The sequence below is a fragment of the Sturnira hondurensis genome, unplaced genomic scaffold (genome assembly GCF_014824575.4).
Source record: "Sturnira hondurensis isolate 20B ecotype Veracruz unplaced genomic scaffold, ASM1482457v3 Scaffold0009719, whole genome shotgun sequence".
In the NCBI taxonomy this organism is placed as follows: Eukaryota; Metazoa; Chordata; class Mammalia; order Chiroptera; family Phyllostomidae; genus Sturnira; species Sturnira hondurensis.
Window position 1 is genome coordinate 379,211 of NW_028082350.1, and position 14,175 is coordinate 393,385.

A 14,175-nucleotide genomic window follows, 5' to 3' on the forward strand; every position below is an offset into this window, starting at 1 on the left:
AGGAAGAAATAAACAGTCAACTGGAACAGAATGAAGAAACGAGAATTCAAAAACATGAGGAGAGGCTTAGGAACCTCCAGGACAACTTTAAATGTTCCAACATTTTTTTATATATATTTTATTGATTATACCATTACAGTTGTTCTATTCCCCCCCTTCATTCCCCTCCACCCGCACACTCCCTCCCCCACCATTCTCCCCCCCTTAGTTTATAACCACCTGTCTCAAGTTCTTTAGATTCTATATTTCCCCTACTATTCTCNGAGAGGCTTAGGAACCTCCAGGACAACTTTAAATGTTCCAACATTTTTTATATATATTTTATTGATTATACCATTACAGTTGTTCTATTCCCCCCTTCATTCCCCTCCACCCGCACACACCCTCCCCCACCATTCTCCCCCACTTAGTTTATAACCACGTGTCTCAAGTTCTTTAGATTCTAGATTTCCCCCACTATTCTTGCCCTCCCCCCATCTATTTTCTACCTACTGTCTATCCTATTTTCTGTGCCTTCTCCCTCCTTCTCCCCCTCCCACCCCCCTGTTTCTAACCCTCCATGTGTTCTTCATTTCTATGGTTCCACTCCTGATCTAGCTGTCCTCTTGGTTTGCTTTTGTTTTAGGTGTGGTTGTTAATAACTGTGTGTTTGCTGTCCTTTCACTGTTCATATTTTTCATCTTCTTTTTCTTATATAAGTCCCTTTAGCATTTCATATAATAAGGGCTTGGTGATGATGAACTCCTTGAACTTGACCTTATCTGAGAAGCACTTTATCTGTCCTTCCATTCTAAATGAAAGTTTTGCTGGATAAAGCAATCTTGGCTGTAGGTCTTTGGATTTCATGACTTGGAATACTTCTTTCCAGCCCCTTCTTGCCTGTAAGGTCTCTTTTGAGAAATCCGCTGACAGTCTGATGGGTACTCCTTTGTAGGTGACTGTCCCCTTATCCCTTGATGCTTCTAGGATTCTCTCCTTCATTTTGGTCTTGGCTAATGTAATTATGATGTGCCTTGGTGTGTTCCTTCTTGGGTCCAACTTCTTTGGGACTCTCTGAGCTTCCTGGATTTCCTGGAAGTCTATTTCCTTTGCCAGACTGGGGAAGTTCTCCTTTATTATTTGTTCAAATACGTTTTCCACTCGTGGCTGTTTCTTTCCCCCTTCTGGTACCCCTATAATCCGGATGTTGGAACGTTTAAAGATGTCCTGGAGGTTCCTAAGCCTCTCCTCATTTTTTTGAATTCTCATTTCTTCATTCCTTTCTGGTGGGATGTTTTGTTCTTCCTTCTGGTCCATTCCATTGATTTGAGTCCCAGTTTCCTTTCCATCACTATTGGTTTCCTGTGCATCTCCCTTCATTTCAATTAGTTTAGCCTTCATATGTTCCTCTAATTTGTGACTATAATCTACCAGTTCTGTGAGCATCCTGATAAATAGTGTCTTGAATTGTGCTTCTTAGAGGCTGGCAATTTCTCGGTCACTTAGAGTTATTGGCTCTGGGAATTTGAGTTCTCCTTGCACCATCTTTTGGGCTGTTCATGCCTGTTCCATAGCAGGATCGGAGCCCTAAAGTGTTCACTAGAACAGGGCAACTAAGTCGCTGGGTTGTGACGTTGTACGTGGGGGTGGGGTCAAAGAGGGACAATGGCTTCCCTCTGCCACCTGCCACCTCGGCCCCGGCTCCGCAGCCACCACCGTCACCAGGCCCACGTGTTTCATTCCACTGCATGCGAGTATGCACCGCCGTCAGCCCTCTACCACTGGGTTCGCCCCCTGGGGCCTGTGTGGTCCGTCTCACTGTGCGTGAATGTGCGACCTCGGTCAGTCTGCCCCAAACCCCGACTGGTTCTGGGCTGCCTGCGCACCTAGGTCGGGGATCTGTCCTGCTGGACCCAGCTCCGCTGCTGGCTCCGCCTCTCTTACCGTCCCCGTTGAACGGTTCATAGTTGTCGGACTTCTGTATAATTCCGTTTTCTGGTCTTTGGGTGTGTCCTAGTTCTCCAAACCTTTGTTGTGTTCAAACTTGGTTGTGGGAGAAGGCACAGTGTTTCCACCTATGCCTCCATCTTGGCGGAAGTCCTAAATGTTCCAACATTTGAATCATAGGGGTGGCAGAAAAAGTGGAAGAGCAAGAAAATGAAAACTTATTTTAAAAAATAATGAAGGAAAACTTCCCCAATCTGGCAAAGGAAATAGACTTCCAGAAAGTCCAGAAAGCTCAAAGAGTCCCTATGAAATTGGACCCAAGGAGGAACACACCAAGGCACATCATAATTACATTACCCAAAATAAAAGAGAAGAAGAAAGTCTTAAAAGCATCAAGAGAAAAGGACACAGTTACCTACAAAGGAGTTCCCATGAGACTATAAATTAATTCCTCAAAGGAAACCTTGCAGGCAAGAAGGGACTGGAAAAAAGTATTTGAAGTCATGAAAGGCAAGGACCTACATCCAAGATCACTCTATCCAGTAAAGCTACCATTTAGAATGAATGGTCAGATAAAGTGCTTCCCAGATGAGGGCAAGTTAAAGGAGTTTTTCATCACCAAGCTCATATTACATGAAATGTCAAAGGGATTTATCTAAGAAAAAAGAAGATTAAAACTACAAATAGTAAAATTGCAACAAACTCACTACTAACAACACCTGAACCTAAAAAAAAAAAACTAAGCAAAAAAACTAGAACAGGAACAGAATCACAGAAATGGAGATAACCTGGAGCGTTATCATACAGGAGGCAGTGGAAGAAGAATGGGGGAAAAGGTACAGGGAATAAAAAGCAAAATTGGTAGGTACAAAATAGACAGGGGGAGGTTAAATAGTATAGAGAATGGAGAAGCCAAAGAGTTATATGCACAACCCATGGACATAAACTAAGAGGGTGCAATGCTAGTGGGAGGAGGGGGGTGCAGGGCAGAGATGGATAAAGGGGAGGAAAAAATGGGACAACTGTGAAAGCATCATCAATAAAATATACTTAAAATGAATATGAAGGGGAATAATTCATGATCATCTTATGGGTTTGGTTATACTATAGTTGAGCCAGCCCCCAATGCTTTTTATTTCCTCCTACATACCGTAAGTCCTGAGAATGTGCCACTGAGTAGAGAACTAGGCCATTTCGTTCCTTAGAGTAACATTTGTACACTAGTATTTACTTATAATTGAGATGATCGCAAATAACTAATCTTAATAGGAAATCAAATATAACATTAATAGAGAAATGATTCTATAGGCAATGTGCCTATAAATTTTGTAAGAGAAAGAGAGGAAGTAATCCAACAATATTAAAAAATAAACTAAGTTTATTTTAAAGCTGTAGTGTTGCAAATGTTATTGTAAATTTGCTCAATTGTGCTGAATAATAATCTGACAATAAAACAAAAGTCACGCAACATTTTTGACTCAGTAAATCTTCTGGAAGCATCATAGTGAAGAAAAGAGGGGAGAAAGATATAAACATTCCAATTCCATGACATAATTAAAAGGAACAAGTGTGTCACTATATTAACACATGAGAATGCTTGTATAGTTTACACATGTGTATAATATTTAGTTTAAAAACAGAAAATTATATGTACATGTGGGTTATAACAGTTTCATGGAAATATATTAAAACTGATAACCTAAAGAGATAAAATTAAATGTCAGTTCTATTCCCAAGGATAGTATCTGTTATTACTAATACTGACAGTACTTTTTAGAAGTACTGACAGTGGGCCTTCATATGCATATGTCACTTGAAAACATAATTCTATTATTGTAAAGTAGAGGCTGTTCTTACCTTCCCATCTGGGAGCTCCATGTAACCTTCTATATCACTAGTGGCTGTTTTCCCAAATCGACCTAGTGAGCCCTGAAGCTTGAGACCAGTGAATGTGTGAGCCATTTCCCAGAATCTGCAGACAAGAAAGAGACTAAATGTACTGACCTCAAAGAAGTTGTTTCTAAATTTAACATGACCCAGACATTTATATATTTCATAGTTACATATATTATTACATCATTCATCTCATTAACATGTATCAATTATTTACTACCTGTCAGGCAGAGTTCTAGGCAATGTGAACTCAGCATTGAGCAAAATAAACCAAGAAGAAAATTCCTTGCCTTCGTAGATCTTACATTTTATAGGTGTACAGTCCTATGCCATGGCCATTAGCCAAATCAGACTAATTCAGACTAATTCAGATTTAAAGGAATTAAATAAAATTTAAAAATCAGTGTTTCAGTCAGACCAGCCAGTTTCAGCTGCTCAGTAAGTTCCACGTGGCTAGTGTCAACTGGATTGGACAGCACAGGACATTTCCGCCCTGTCAGAAGTGCTGTTGGAAAGTAATGTTTTAGAGGTGGTCAAAGTTTTCCAAAAATGCCAGTTTACTTGCTGTCGAACTTTAAATTACTTTCTTGACCACAGAGTGCCTTTATTTTCTCATGTATAAAATGGGAATATTAGTAGCACCTACCTCATGAAATTGTTGGAAAATTCTTAGGCCAGTGCCTAGCACATAGAAGTAATCAATATATTAGTTGTTACTAACATTTTCCCACTAAGAGTCTAAACAAATGTACAGTCAGAATGATAAAAACCATGTAGAAAAAAATCTGGCCTACCAACTGGATATAAAATAGATGATGGAAGGTATCAACGCCAATAACACAAGCCAAAGACTAGGTGATTGACATCTTCCTCCGATGCTACGGCAGGTCCCCTGGTCATCTGTGTCCATATATTCTGTGTTTCCTTCACAGTACTCCACACATGATATTGTTCCATGTCTATCTTTCTCCAATGATAGTGCACAGAAAACGTGCACCTTATTAAATGATGGGTAAGGAAGTGGAAATTTTTAGCCTATGGTTAGGAGAGGGTTAGTAGAGAATTCCCTCAAGAGTGCATTTAAAAATCTCTTCACTTATTTTATATTTTTAATGAATAAGAAAATCAGCTTTCATCAGAATAAGAATTTAGGATAGAAAAGAACATCTTTCATAAAAAGACAAAAGAATAATGTCATGGGCATCAAGGGTGATGGCAGAAGGTTTTAAATAAACACATGACACAGGGTGGAACCAAAAAAAGGGGATAGAATCATTCCATCCTGGAAATAGACCAGAGTCTGATGTAGTGAAAAATACATGAAATTTAGAGCCTAGGACCTGAGATTAAGTGTAGGCTCTGCTACCCTTTAGCATCAAGGGGCCTGTGTCAGAAATGGTTCTGTTGTAATTCTTGTTACGACAGATGAAGACTGAGTTCAGAGAGGCCAAAATGACTTATCCATCATATATACTACTATGAACAACAAATTTAATAGTAAATCTGAAAGTTCAATATGAACTTGGAAATACCATGCCAACGTTAGAAAAAAAATTATACAAAATGTTTTAGGAGGTAAAGCTTCTAAGAAGTCAGCAGGGTAAATTTAAAAGCCCTTCTTTTATAGGTGTTGTCTACAGTAATAAATCCCCATATTAAATTAGAAAAGCTATGCTGCTAGTAAGCTTTAAAAGGAACACATTTGAAAAGTATCCTAATGGACTTCCAGTCAAGATGAAGGCATAGGTGAACACATCTTGCCTCCTCACACAACTACAGCAAAAACTACAACTAGGCTATAAAACAAATATCACCGAGAAATGTCAGAAAATCAAGCTGTACGGAAGTCCCACAACCAATAGAAGGGGCAGAGACACAAGTGCACCAAGATGTGGGGAGAGGAAGGGAGATGCAGAACAGGCCATCATACATCCACGTGTGGTGGGTAAAAATCAGGAGGGACACCTCAGGAATGAGGGGTCCCAGTCCTAGACCAGACCACACAGTCCAGGGTTCAGCACCAGGAAGATAAATCTCCATAACTTCTGGCCATAAAAACCAGTGGGGCTGGAGCAGCAGAAGAAACCGCAGAATTCAGAGGATACTCCTCTTAAAGGGCCTGCAACAAACTTAGGACTTATGCAGACCCACTCCCTCTGGGATTTGGCACCAGGGCAATAGCTGGGAGGGCACCAGTGGCATACAGGGAGAAGTTGAAGTGACTGGCATCTGAGCAAGTGCTGGGAGACAGCTTTTTTCTGGGCAAAACTTCAGAAGCAAGGCAGCAATATTGTCCCCTCTCTGAGCCCACCTCCACATAGAGCCACAAAGATGTGACACAGGTCACTCCACCCTGGCAGTTACCTAAGGCTTCACCCCATACAACTTACAGGTGCACTTTTCTACAATAGGCTACACTCCTAAGACAGGGAGAAACAAATACAAGGAGGCTGTCAAAATGAGGACATAAAGAAATATGGTCTAAGTGAAAGAACAAAATAAAACTCTAGAAAAAGAGCTAAATAAAATGCAGGAAAGCAACTTATCAGATGCAGAGTTCAAAACACTGGTTATCAGGATGCTCAAAGAACTCACTGGGTACATCAACAGCATAAAAAAGACCCAGGCAGAAATGAAGTTTACATTAAGTGAGATAAAGAAAAATCTACAGGAAACCAATAGTGGAGGTGAAGCCAAGATTCAAATAAACTATTTAGAACATAAGGAAGAATAAAACATTCAATCAAAACAGCAAGAAGAAAAAAGAATTTTTAAAAAAATGATTATAATCTAGGAGCCTCTGGGACATCTTCAAACATACCAACATCCAAATCATAGGGGTGCCAGAAGAAGAGAAACCACAAGAAATTGAAAACTTATTTGAAAAAATAATGAAAGAAAACTTCCCTAATTTGGTGGAGGAAATAGATATACAAGTCCAGGAAGCACAGAGACTCCCAAACAAGTTGGACCCAAAGAGGACCACACCAAGACATGTCATAAAATGCCAAAGGACAAAAGGCCAAAGGTTAAAGACAAAGAGAAAATCTTAAAAGCAGCAAGAGAAAAGCAGAGAGTTACCTACAAAGGAGTTCCCATAAGACTGTCAGCTGATTTCTCCAGAAAAACCATTGCAGGCTAGAAGGGATTAGCAAGAAGTATTCAAAGTGATGAAAGGCAAGGACCTACAACCTAGATTACTCTGTCCAGCAAAGCTATCATTTAGAATTGAAGAGTACATAAAGTGCTTCCTAGATGAAGTAAAGCTAACAGAGTTCATCATCAGCAAACCATTATTACATGAAATGTTAAAGGGAATTATATAAGAAAAAGATTATCAAAACTATGAGCATTATGGCAATAAATTCACAACTATCAACAGCTGAATCTAAAAAACAAACTAAGCAAATGGGCACAACAAAAACAGAATCATAGATATGGAGATGCTTTGGAGGGTCATTAGCTAGGAGGAGGAAGGTGAGAAGGTACAGGGATTAAGAACTACACATTGGTAGGTACAAAATAGACAAGGGGCATTAAGAATAGGAAGTATAAGTATAGGAAATGGAGAAGCCAAAGAACTTATATGTGTGACCATGGACATGAACTAAGGAAGGAGATTGTTGGAGGGAGGTGGGGGTACCAAGTGGAGGGGAGCAAAGGGAGAAAATTGGAACAACTTTAGTAGCATAATCAATAAAACAAAAATAAAAGGTATCCTAATGTTAACAACATCAGCAAAAATGTCTCCACCTGGTTGATACTCTTAGAAAATACCTTTACTATAATCTACTAGCACCTGTATTGGTCACACGACCTACTTGATGTGGCCTGATCCTGATGTCGTAAGCTGCTCATCATCTTCAGGATTGAAAGTAACCTTAAAAACTTCCTGAGAAAAAGCTTTTGTCCTCAGTATGGGCTGTTCTTCCTTCCAGTTCCAGATGGTCAATGTGTAATCAGGATGGCCACCAACAGAGGCCAGCAACGTACCACTGGAGTTGAAGTCCATGTAAGCATAGCTCAGGTCAGTCCCATCTGAAAGGATGAAAATAATAAACAGGCACACACCGTGTGTTATACTTTCATTTGTAAAAGTGTATTATTTAAAAACACACACAACAGAGATACAGACAGAGAGACAGGGGGTGTGCCACCTGTGTACTGATGGTGGAATGCCAAGAATCCCCTAAATAAATAATTCTAAAATCATTCATCACCCTTGGTTTCAGAAAGAATCACTAATATGAGATGGGAGGGTAACTAAATTTTAACAATATTTTGCACGAGAAAAACCACTTGAAGAACATATTCCATTTTATGTAGTTGGGAGGGGCCACAAAAGCATGTTATCAGAAGGAACTCAATCTTCAATTTAAAATTTGCTACTGAAAAAAATTACAAAATAAAAATGGATGGCTCAGGTTGCCATGTAAAGAGCTAGGAACTCACAACTCTGTCCTAATAACAAGTGAAAAACTGAACAGACTGAAAAATCAACAACTCTTCTTGGGTCCACAAGAGGGGGAAGGACGCAGGGCAGACCACCATCCCCAAGACTGGAGAGGCTGACAGGTGGATCAAAGATTTGCGATGTACCGGAGCAGAGACTTGGGAAGAAACAGCCAAAACAAGGGAACCAGGATGAGGATAGGAAAACCTGAACTGACTGCGGGAACAATCTCTCAGTGTGGACAAGTCTGAGAGTTAAAAACTCCAGGGGGACCCTGTCATAAGGTGGCCACAACAATATGTGAGACTTACCTCCAAGAGCTTGGCCATGGTGTACATATCTAGAAAAATCCCCTTAGAACTTCCGTCAGAAGGGGAAGGGGGACTTTGGAAATGCCCCAGGGCACTCTGCTCTTCTTAAGGCCTGACCTCAAGATAAACTAACTAGCGCCTAAAATATTGGAGTGTCATGAGAATATAACTGGAACACAGGCAGACTTGTTTACTGTGCTTTGCTTGTGCGCTTCACAGATGCTGTGCTTTTTACAAACTGAGGACAAGCCCTCCCCCAACAAAAATATTACAACTCACGTTATTGCAATATTTGCTTGATCACAGTGACATAGGGCCACACCTGCAATATCTCCAAGGCTGCCTATCCCCAATTCCAGCCTATTCTAGCCATCCTGTCCACTGGAAGGGATTAGAAAAGTCCTGAGAAACACTTGTAAAGTTCACAATTCAGAACCATAAGCTCACTAAAAATTGAGACCGAATCATAGGACTATAGAACACTTCCCCTCCCCCTACACCTTACCACCACTTCTAAAAGCGTATTTAAAGGAGTTCTTTTTACTTAGTACAACACCTCTGGCTCTCAAGAAAAAGTTACACAGTATATCAGAGGCTTGGAGCACAATTTGAAGAGACACAGCAAGCATCAGAACCAGACATAGCATAGATGCTGGAATTATCAGAGCAGGAATCTAAAACAACCATATTGGGTACAAAGAACTTCTGGCCAGGATGGAGGCATAGGTAGATATACTTTGCCCCCTCAAAAAAGGACAATAACAAATTTAAAAACAACCAGAACAGCCAGAAAATTGAACTGTATGGAAGTCCAACAACCAAGGAGTTAAAGAAGAAACATTCAGCCAGACTGGTAGGAGGGGCAGAGATGGGCAGCTGGTGTGGAGAGGACTTGTGCCAAGGTGGTGGCTAGAGGACTGGGGCCGGCATCCCCAATTTGCACGTGGATAAACTGGGAGAAATAACTGGGGAGCAACCAAGGGTTTCAGTGTGGGGAAATAAAACCTCAGAACCTCTGACTGAAAAAAAATGTGTGGGGGTTGAGGTGGTGGGAGAAACTGCCAGCCTCACAGGAAAGTTCGTTAGAGAGACCCCCAGGGTCCTAGAACGTACACAAACCCACTCACCTGGGAACCAGCACCAGAAGGGCCCAATTTGCTTGTGGGTAGCAGGGGAAGTGATTTAGAGCCAGCAGAGAGCTGAGCAAACGACCTTGTTCCCTCTCAAATCCCTCCCTCACATACAGCACCAAGGCAGCAAAGTGGTTGCCCCGCCCTGGCAAATACCTAAGGCTCTGCCCTTTCTATGTAAAAGGAGCCCCGAGACAAAAGAAAAAAAAATGGCCCCAATGAAAGAACAGATCAAAGCTCTAGAAAAAAATACAACTAAGTGATGAAGAGATAGCCAATTTAGCAGATGCAGAGTTCAAAATACTGGTAATCAGGATGCTCACAGAAATGGTTGAGTATGGTCACAAAATAGAGGAAAAGGTGAAAGCTACAAAAAGTGAAATAAAGGAAAATGTAAAGGGAACCAACAGTGACAGGAAGAAAACCTGGACTTAAATCAACAGTTCAGAGCAGAAGGCAGAAATAAATAGTCAACTGGAACAGAATGAAGAAACAAGAATTCAAAAACATGAGGAGAGGCTTAGGAACCTCCAGGACAACTTTAAATGTTCCAGCATTCGAATTATAGGGGTGGCAGAAAAAGTGGAAGAGCAAGAAAATGAAAACCTATTTTAAAAAATAATGAAGGAAAACTTCCCTAATCCAGCAAAGGAAACAGACTTCCAGGAAGTCCAGGAAGCTCAGAGAGTCCCTATGAAATTGGACCCACCGAGGCACATCATAATTATACTACCCAAGATAAAAGAGGAGAGAACCTCCTTTTTTTAAAGGAGAGAATCTTAAAAGCATCAAGAGAAAAGGAAACAGTTACCTACAAAGGAGTGCCTATAAAACTATCAGATAATTTCTCCAAAGAAATCTTGCAGGCTAGAAGGGGCTGGAAAGAAGTATTCAAAGTTATGAAAGGCAAGGACCCATATCTAAGATTACTCTATTCAGCAAAGCTATCATTTAGAATGGAAAGGCAGATAAAGTGTTTCCCAGATAAGGTCAAGTTAAAGGAGTTCATCATCACCAAGCTCTCATTATATGAAATGTTAAAGAGACTTATCTAAGAAAAAAGAATAGGATAAAAAAACATGAACAGTAAAATGAGAACAAACTCACAACTATCAACAATCAAACCTAAAAAAACAAAAAAACAGAAAACAAAACACCGAACTAAGTAAAAAACTAGAACAGGAACAGATTCACAGAAATAGAGATCACATGGAGGGTTTTCAGTGGGGAGGGGGAGGGGAGAGATTGAGGAAAAGGAACAGGAAATAATAAGCATAAATGGTAGGTACAAAATAGACAGGGGGAGATTAAGAATAATGTGGGAAATGGAGAAGCCAAAGAACTTATATGTATGACCTGTGGACATGAACTAAGGTGGAGAAATGGTGGTGGGAGGAGGTATAAAGGGTGGAGGGAAATAAAAGGGAGAAAAAATGGGACAGGTGTAATGGCATAATCAATAAAATATATTTAAAAAATAAAACAACCAAGATTAACATGCTAAGGGTTCTAAAGGATAACATAGATAACATGTAAGAACTGATGGGAAATGTGAGAGATGGAAATCCTATGATAGGATCAAAAAAAAAAAAAGAAATGCTAGACATCAGAAACAGTGTAACTGAAATGAGGAATGCCTTTGATGGGCTTATTAATAGACTGGATACAGCTGAGGGAAGAATCTCTGCGTTACAGGCTATGTCAATAAAAACTTCCAAAACTGAAAAGCAAAGAGAACAAAGACTAATAAAAACAGAACAGAGTGTTCGAGGGCCGTGGGACACCTACGAGAGGTGCAGCGTATGTGTTGTGTCATGGGGATACCAGAAGGAGGAGAAAGGAAAAGGAGAAATGCAGGTCGGCAGAAGTAAGGCCTGCTTCAGCGGGGTTGGCAGGCTAATTATATGGATATAATAACTTATAGTGTTAATTTGAACATTTCACCTAAAATGTCATATGGTGTGCTTGTGGAGAGTAGAGTAAACTCTTTCAAGTGCTTTTAAGTGCTGAGACAAGAGAAGCACCAGTTCTGTACCCAGTGAAATTATCCTTCAAATGTAACAAATAAAAACTTTCTCAGACAGACAAACATAGAGGAAATTTGCAAGAAATATTGAGAAGTTCTTTAGAGACAAGGAAAATGATACAGGTCAGAAACTCAGATACACACAGTGAAAGGAATAGCATCGAAGATGGAATAAGTGAAGGTAAAGTTAAAACTTTTATTTTTCTTATTCTTAATTGTAACAGATAACAATTTATTCAAAATAAGAATAGTGACAGTGTGTTTGAGTATGTATGCTTATGTATATAGGTGTGCTTATATAAGGAAAATGAGTGTAAGATTATATAAAGTTGAAATAAATAACAGCAATTATATAAGAGATGGAAGGAAGAATTATAATTTTTGTTAATATAAGATACACAAGGTGTGAAGTAGTACACTGTTATTTGAAAGTGGACCCAATCAGTTGCAAATGTATATTGTAAACTAGGGAAACCACTAAAAAAATTTTTTAAAAAGAAATGTAACATATACTAAGAAAAGAAAAAAATGGAATTGTGTAAAAAGCTCAATTGAAACTGCAAAAGGCAGTGAAAAAAGTAGGAGAAAAAATATGGACAAAGAACAAGGACAACCCATAGAAAACTAACAAATATAGATATTAATCTAACTATGTGAATAATCACTTTGAATGCCAGTCATCTAAATGTACCAATAAAAAGACCGAGATTGTCACAGTGAGTCAAAAAACATGGAAAAAATCATAACCTTACTATATATTAAATACAAACACATATGTCTTTTGAAAGTAAATGGATAGACAAAATACACCTTGCTAATACTGATCAAAAGAAAGCAGGAGTAGTCATATTAATTTCCGATAGAGCAGACTTCAAAGTAAGGAACATTATCAGGGACAAAGAAGGGCATTAGATAATGATAAAGGGTTTCCATTCTCTAAGAAGACATAATCATTCTTAACATGTATGCTTGCAACAACAGAGCACCAAACCGCATAAAGCGAAAGCAGATAAAAACGTCAAGAAGAAATAGGTGAATTTACTGTTGGGTTTGCAGGCTCCCACACCCACCGTTCCAACTGGACAGATCTAGCCGGCAGGTCCCACAGACTTCAGACTGGCCAGGCCCACAACTGCACAAGCCAGTTCCTCTAAACAAGGGGGAAGATAGATTCCAGGGACTTAGGGGAAATAGGTTGAGACTCTAACTCTCTTCGATCTTTGACTAGTTCTGATTCTCCGTAGGGCTCTGACCGGTATAATACTGTTACTGTTAACCTTGTACACTGGGTTTTTGAAGACTCTGCTGGGCTCACCCCGAAGGACTCTGTAGGGCCTCAGGGAAGGGTATTCGTAGATGATGATCTCGGGGGAAATTCCTTTTTCTCCTACTGTGAAGTGAGTTTTATCAGGGTGAACCTACAAAAAAAATAAAATACCACTAAAACAATGAACTAAGATTGTCATATAAATAGCCCTATTAATGCACTATTTTGAAACTGTTTTTTTATAATTTGTTCATTAGAATCCATTCCAATAAAAAACAAAACAATGAGCATCTGATAACTACTTGATGATGAATACACTTTAACTGAAAACTCACATACTCCTTTTAGGTTTTAGTTTCATTAATATAATCAAATTGAACTTTAAAATGTCGTAATGGCTTTCAGAAGACCTAAAACAGTGATTCTTAAGCTTCAGAGTGCATCAGAACCACAGGAAGGCTTAGGGGAGCACAGGTCTCGGGTTCAGTAAATCGGGGCTGGCGAGGCTTTTCGCTCACTGATACCCTCGTCCCATTTCCCAGGTGACGCTGATGCTGTGGTCTGAAAACCGCCCTTTGAGAACCACTAATTTAGATGAATTGCTTACCCTTCATATACACTAATCTAAATTTTAGTATAGGAAAATACGCTTCTAGAGTAGTTTTACATCCCAATTTTTTTAATTTTGCCTTGAACAAACGTACCACATATGAATGTAAACTTGTTAGAAGTGAGAAAGTCACAATATATCCAAGCCAGACACAGAGGAAAATATAGTAAGCATGTCCTAGAAAAATGATTTGTGCCAGCATTTCAAATAATAGCCACGTAAATTGTATAGAATCGTATGTTTCTTTGTTATTTTTGTACATCTGTAAGCCAATGTGCATGAAAAGTAAATGGGTGCCTCAAAACTAAAACTAAAAATAGGTTGTTCTAAGAATGAGCTGTTCAAAACACATGCTGCACTTATAAACTTCTATTGTCAGTTACTGTTTTGCAACTCCTGATTGTTCACCTAAGGACAAGGAGCTTGGATCTGATGCAGGCTGCACCGGGAGGTCTGGTACCCAAGGTAACGCCGCAGGGCTTTCTCCCCCCTCCACATGACGGGTGATGAGATCTATGTTAGGCTGTCTTCCTGCTGGCAAGTTGCCTCTCATCCTTCC

At 39.6% G+C, this 14,175-nt stretch overlaps 1 protein-coding gene across 1 annotated transcript in view; it reads right to left on the reverse strand.

Annotated features, from left to right (window-relative positions):
- Window positions 1–14,175, reverse strand: part of CFAP44 (cilia and flagella associated protein 44) — a 123,110-nt gene that overhangs the window by 89,617 nt on the left and 19,318 nt on the right. The window contains exons 6-8 of the mRNA XM_037057378.1: window positions 13,055–13,157; window positions 7,641–7,857; window positions 3,784–3,898 (exon numbers count right to left, since the gene is read on the reverse strand). Coding sequence (XP_036913273.1) covers window positions 3,784–3,898; window positions 7,641–7,857; window positions 13,055–13,157 — 435 coding nt within the window. The remainder of the gene's footprint in view (window positions 1–3,783; window positions 3,899–7,640; window positions 7,858–13,054; window positions 13,158–14,175) is intronic.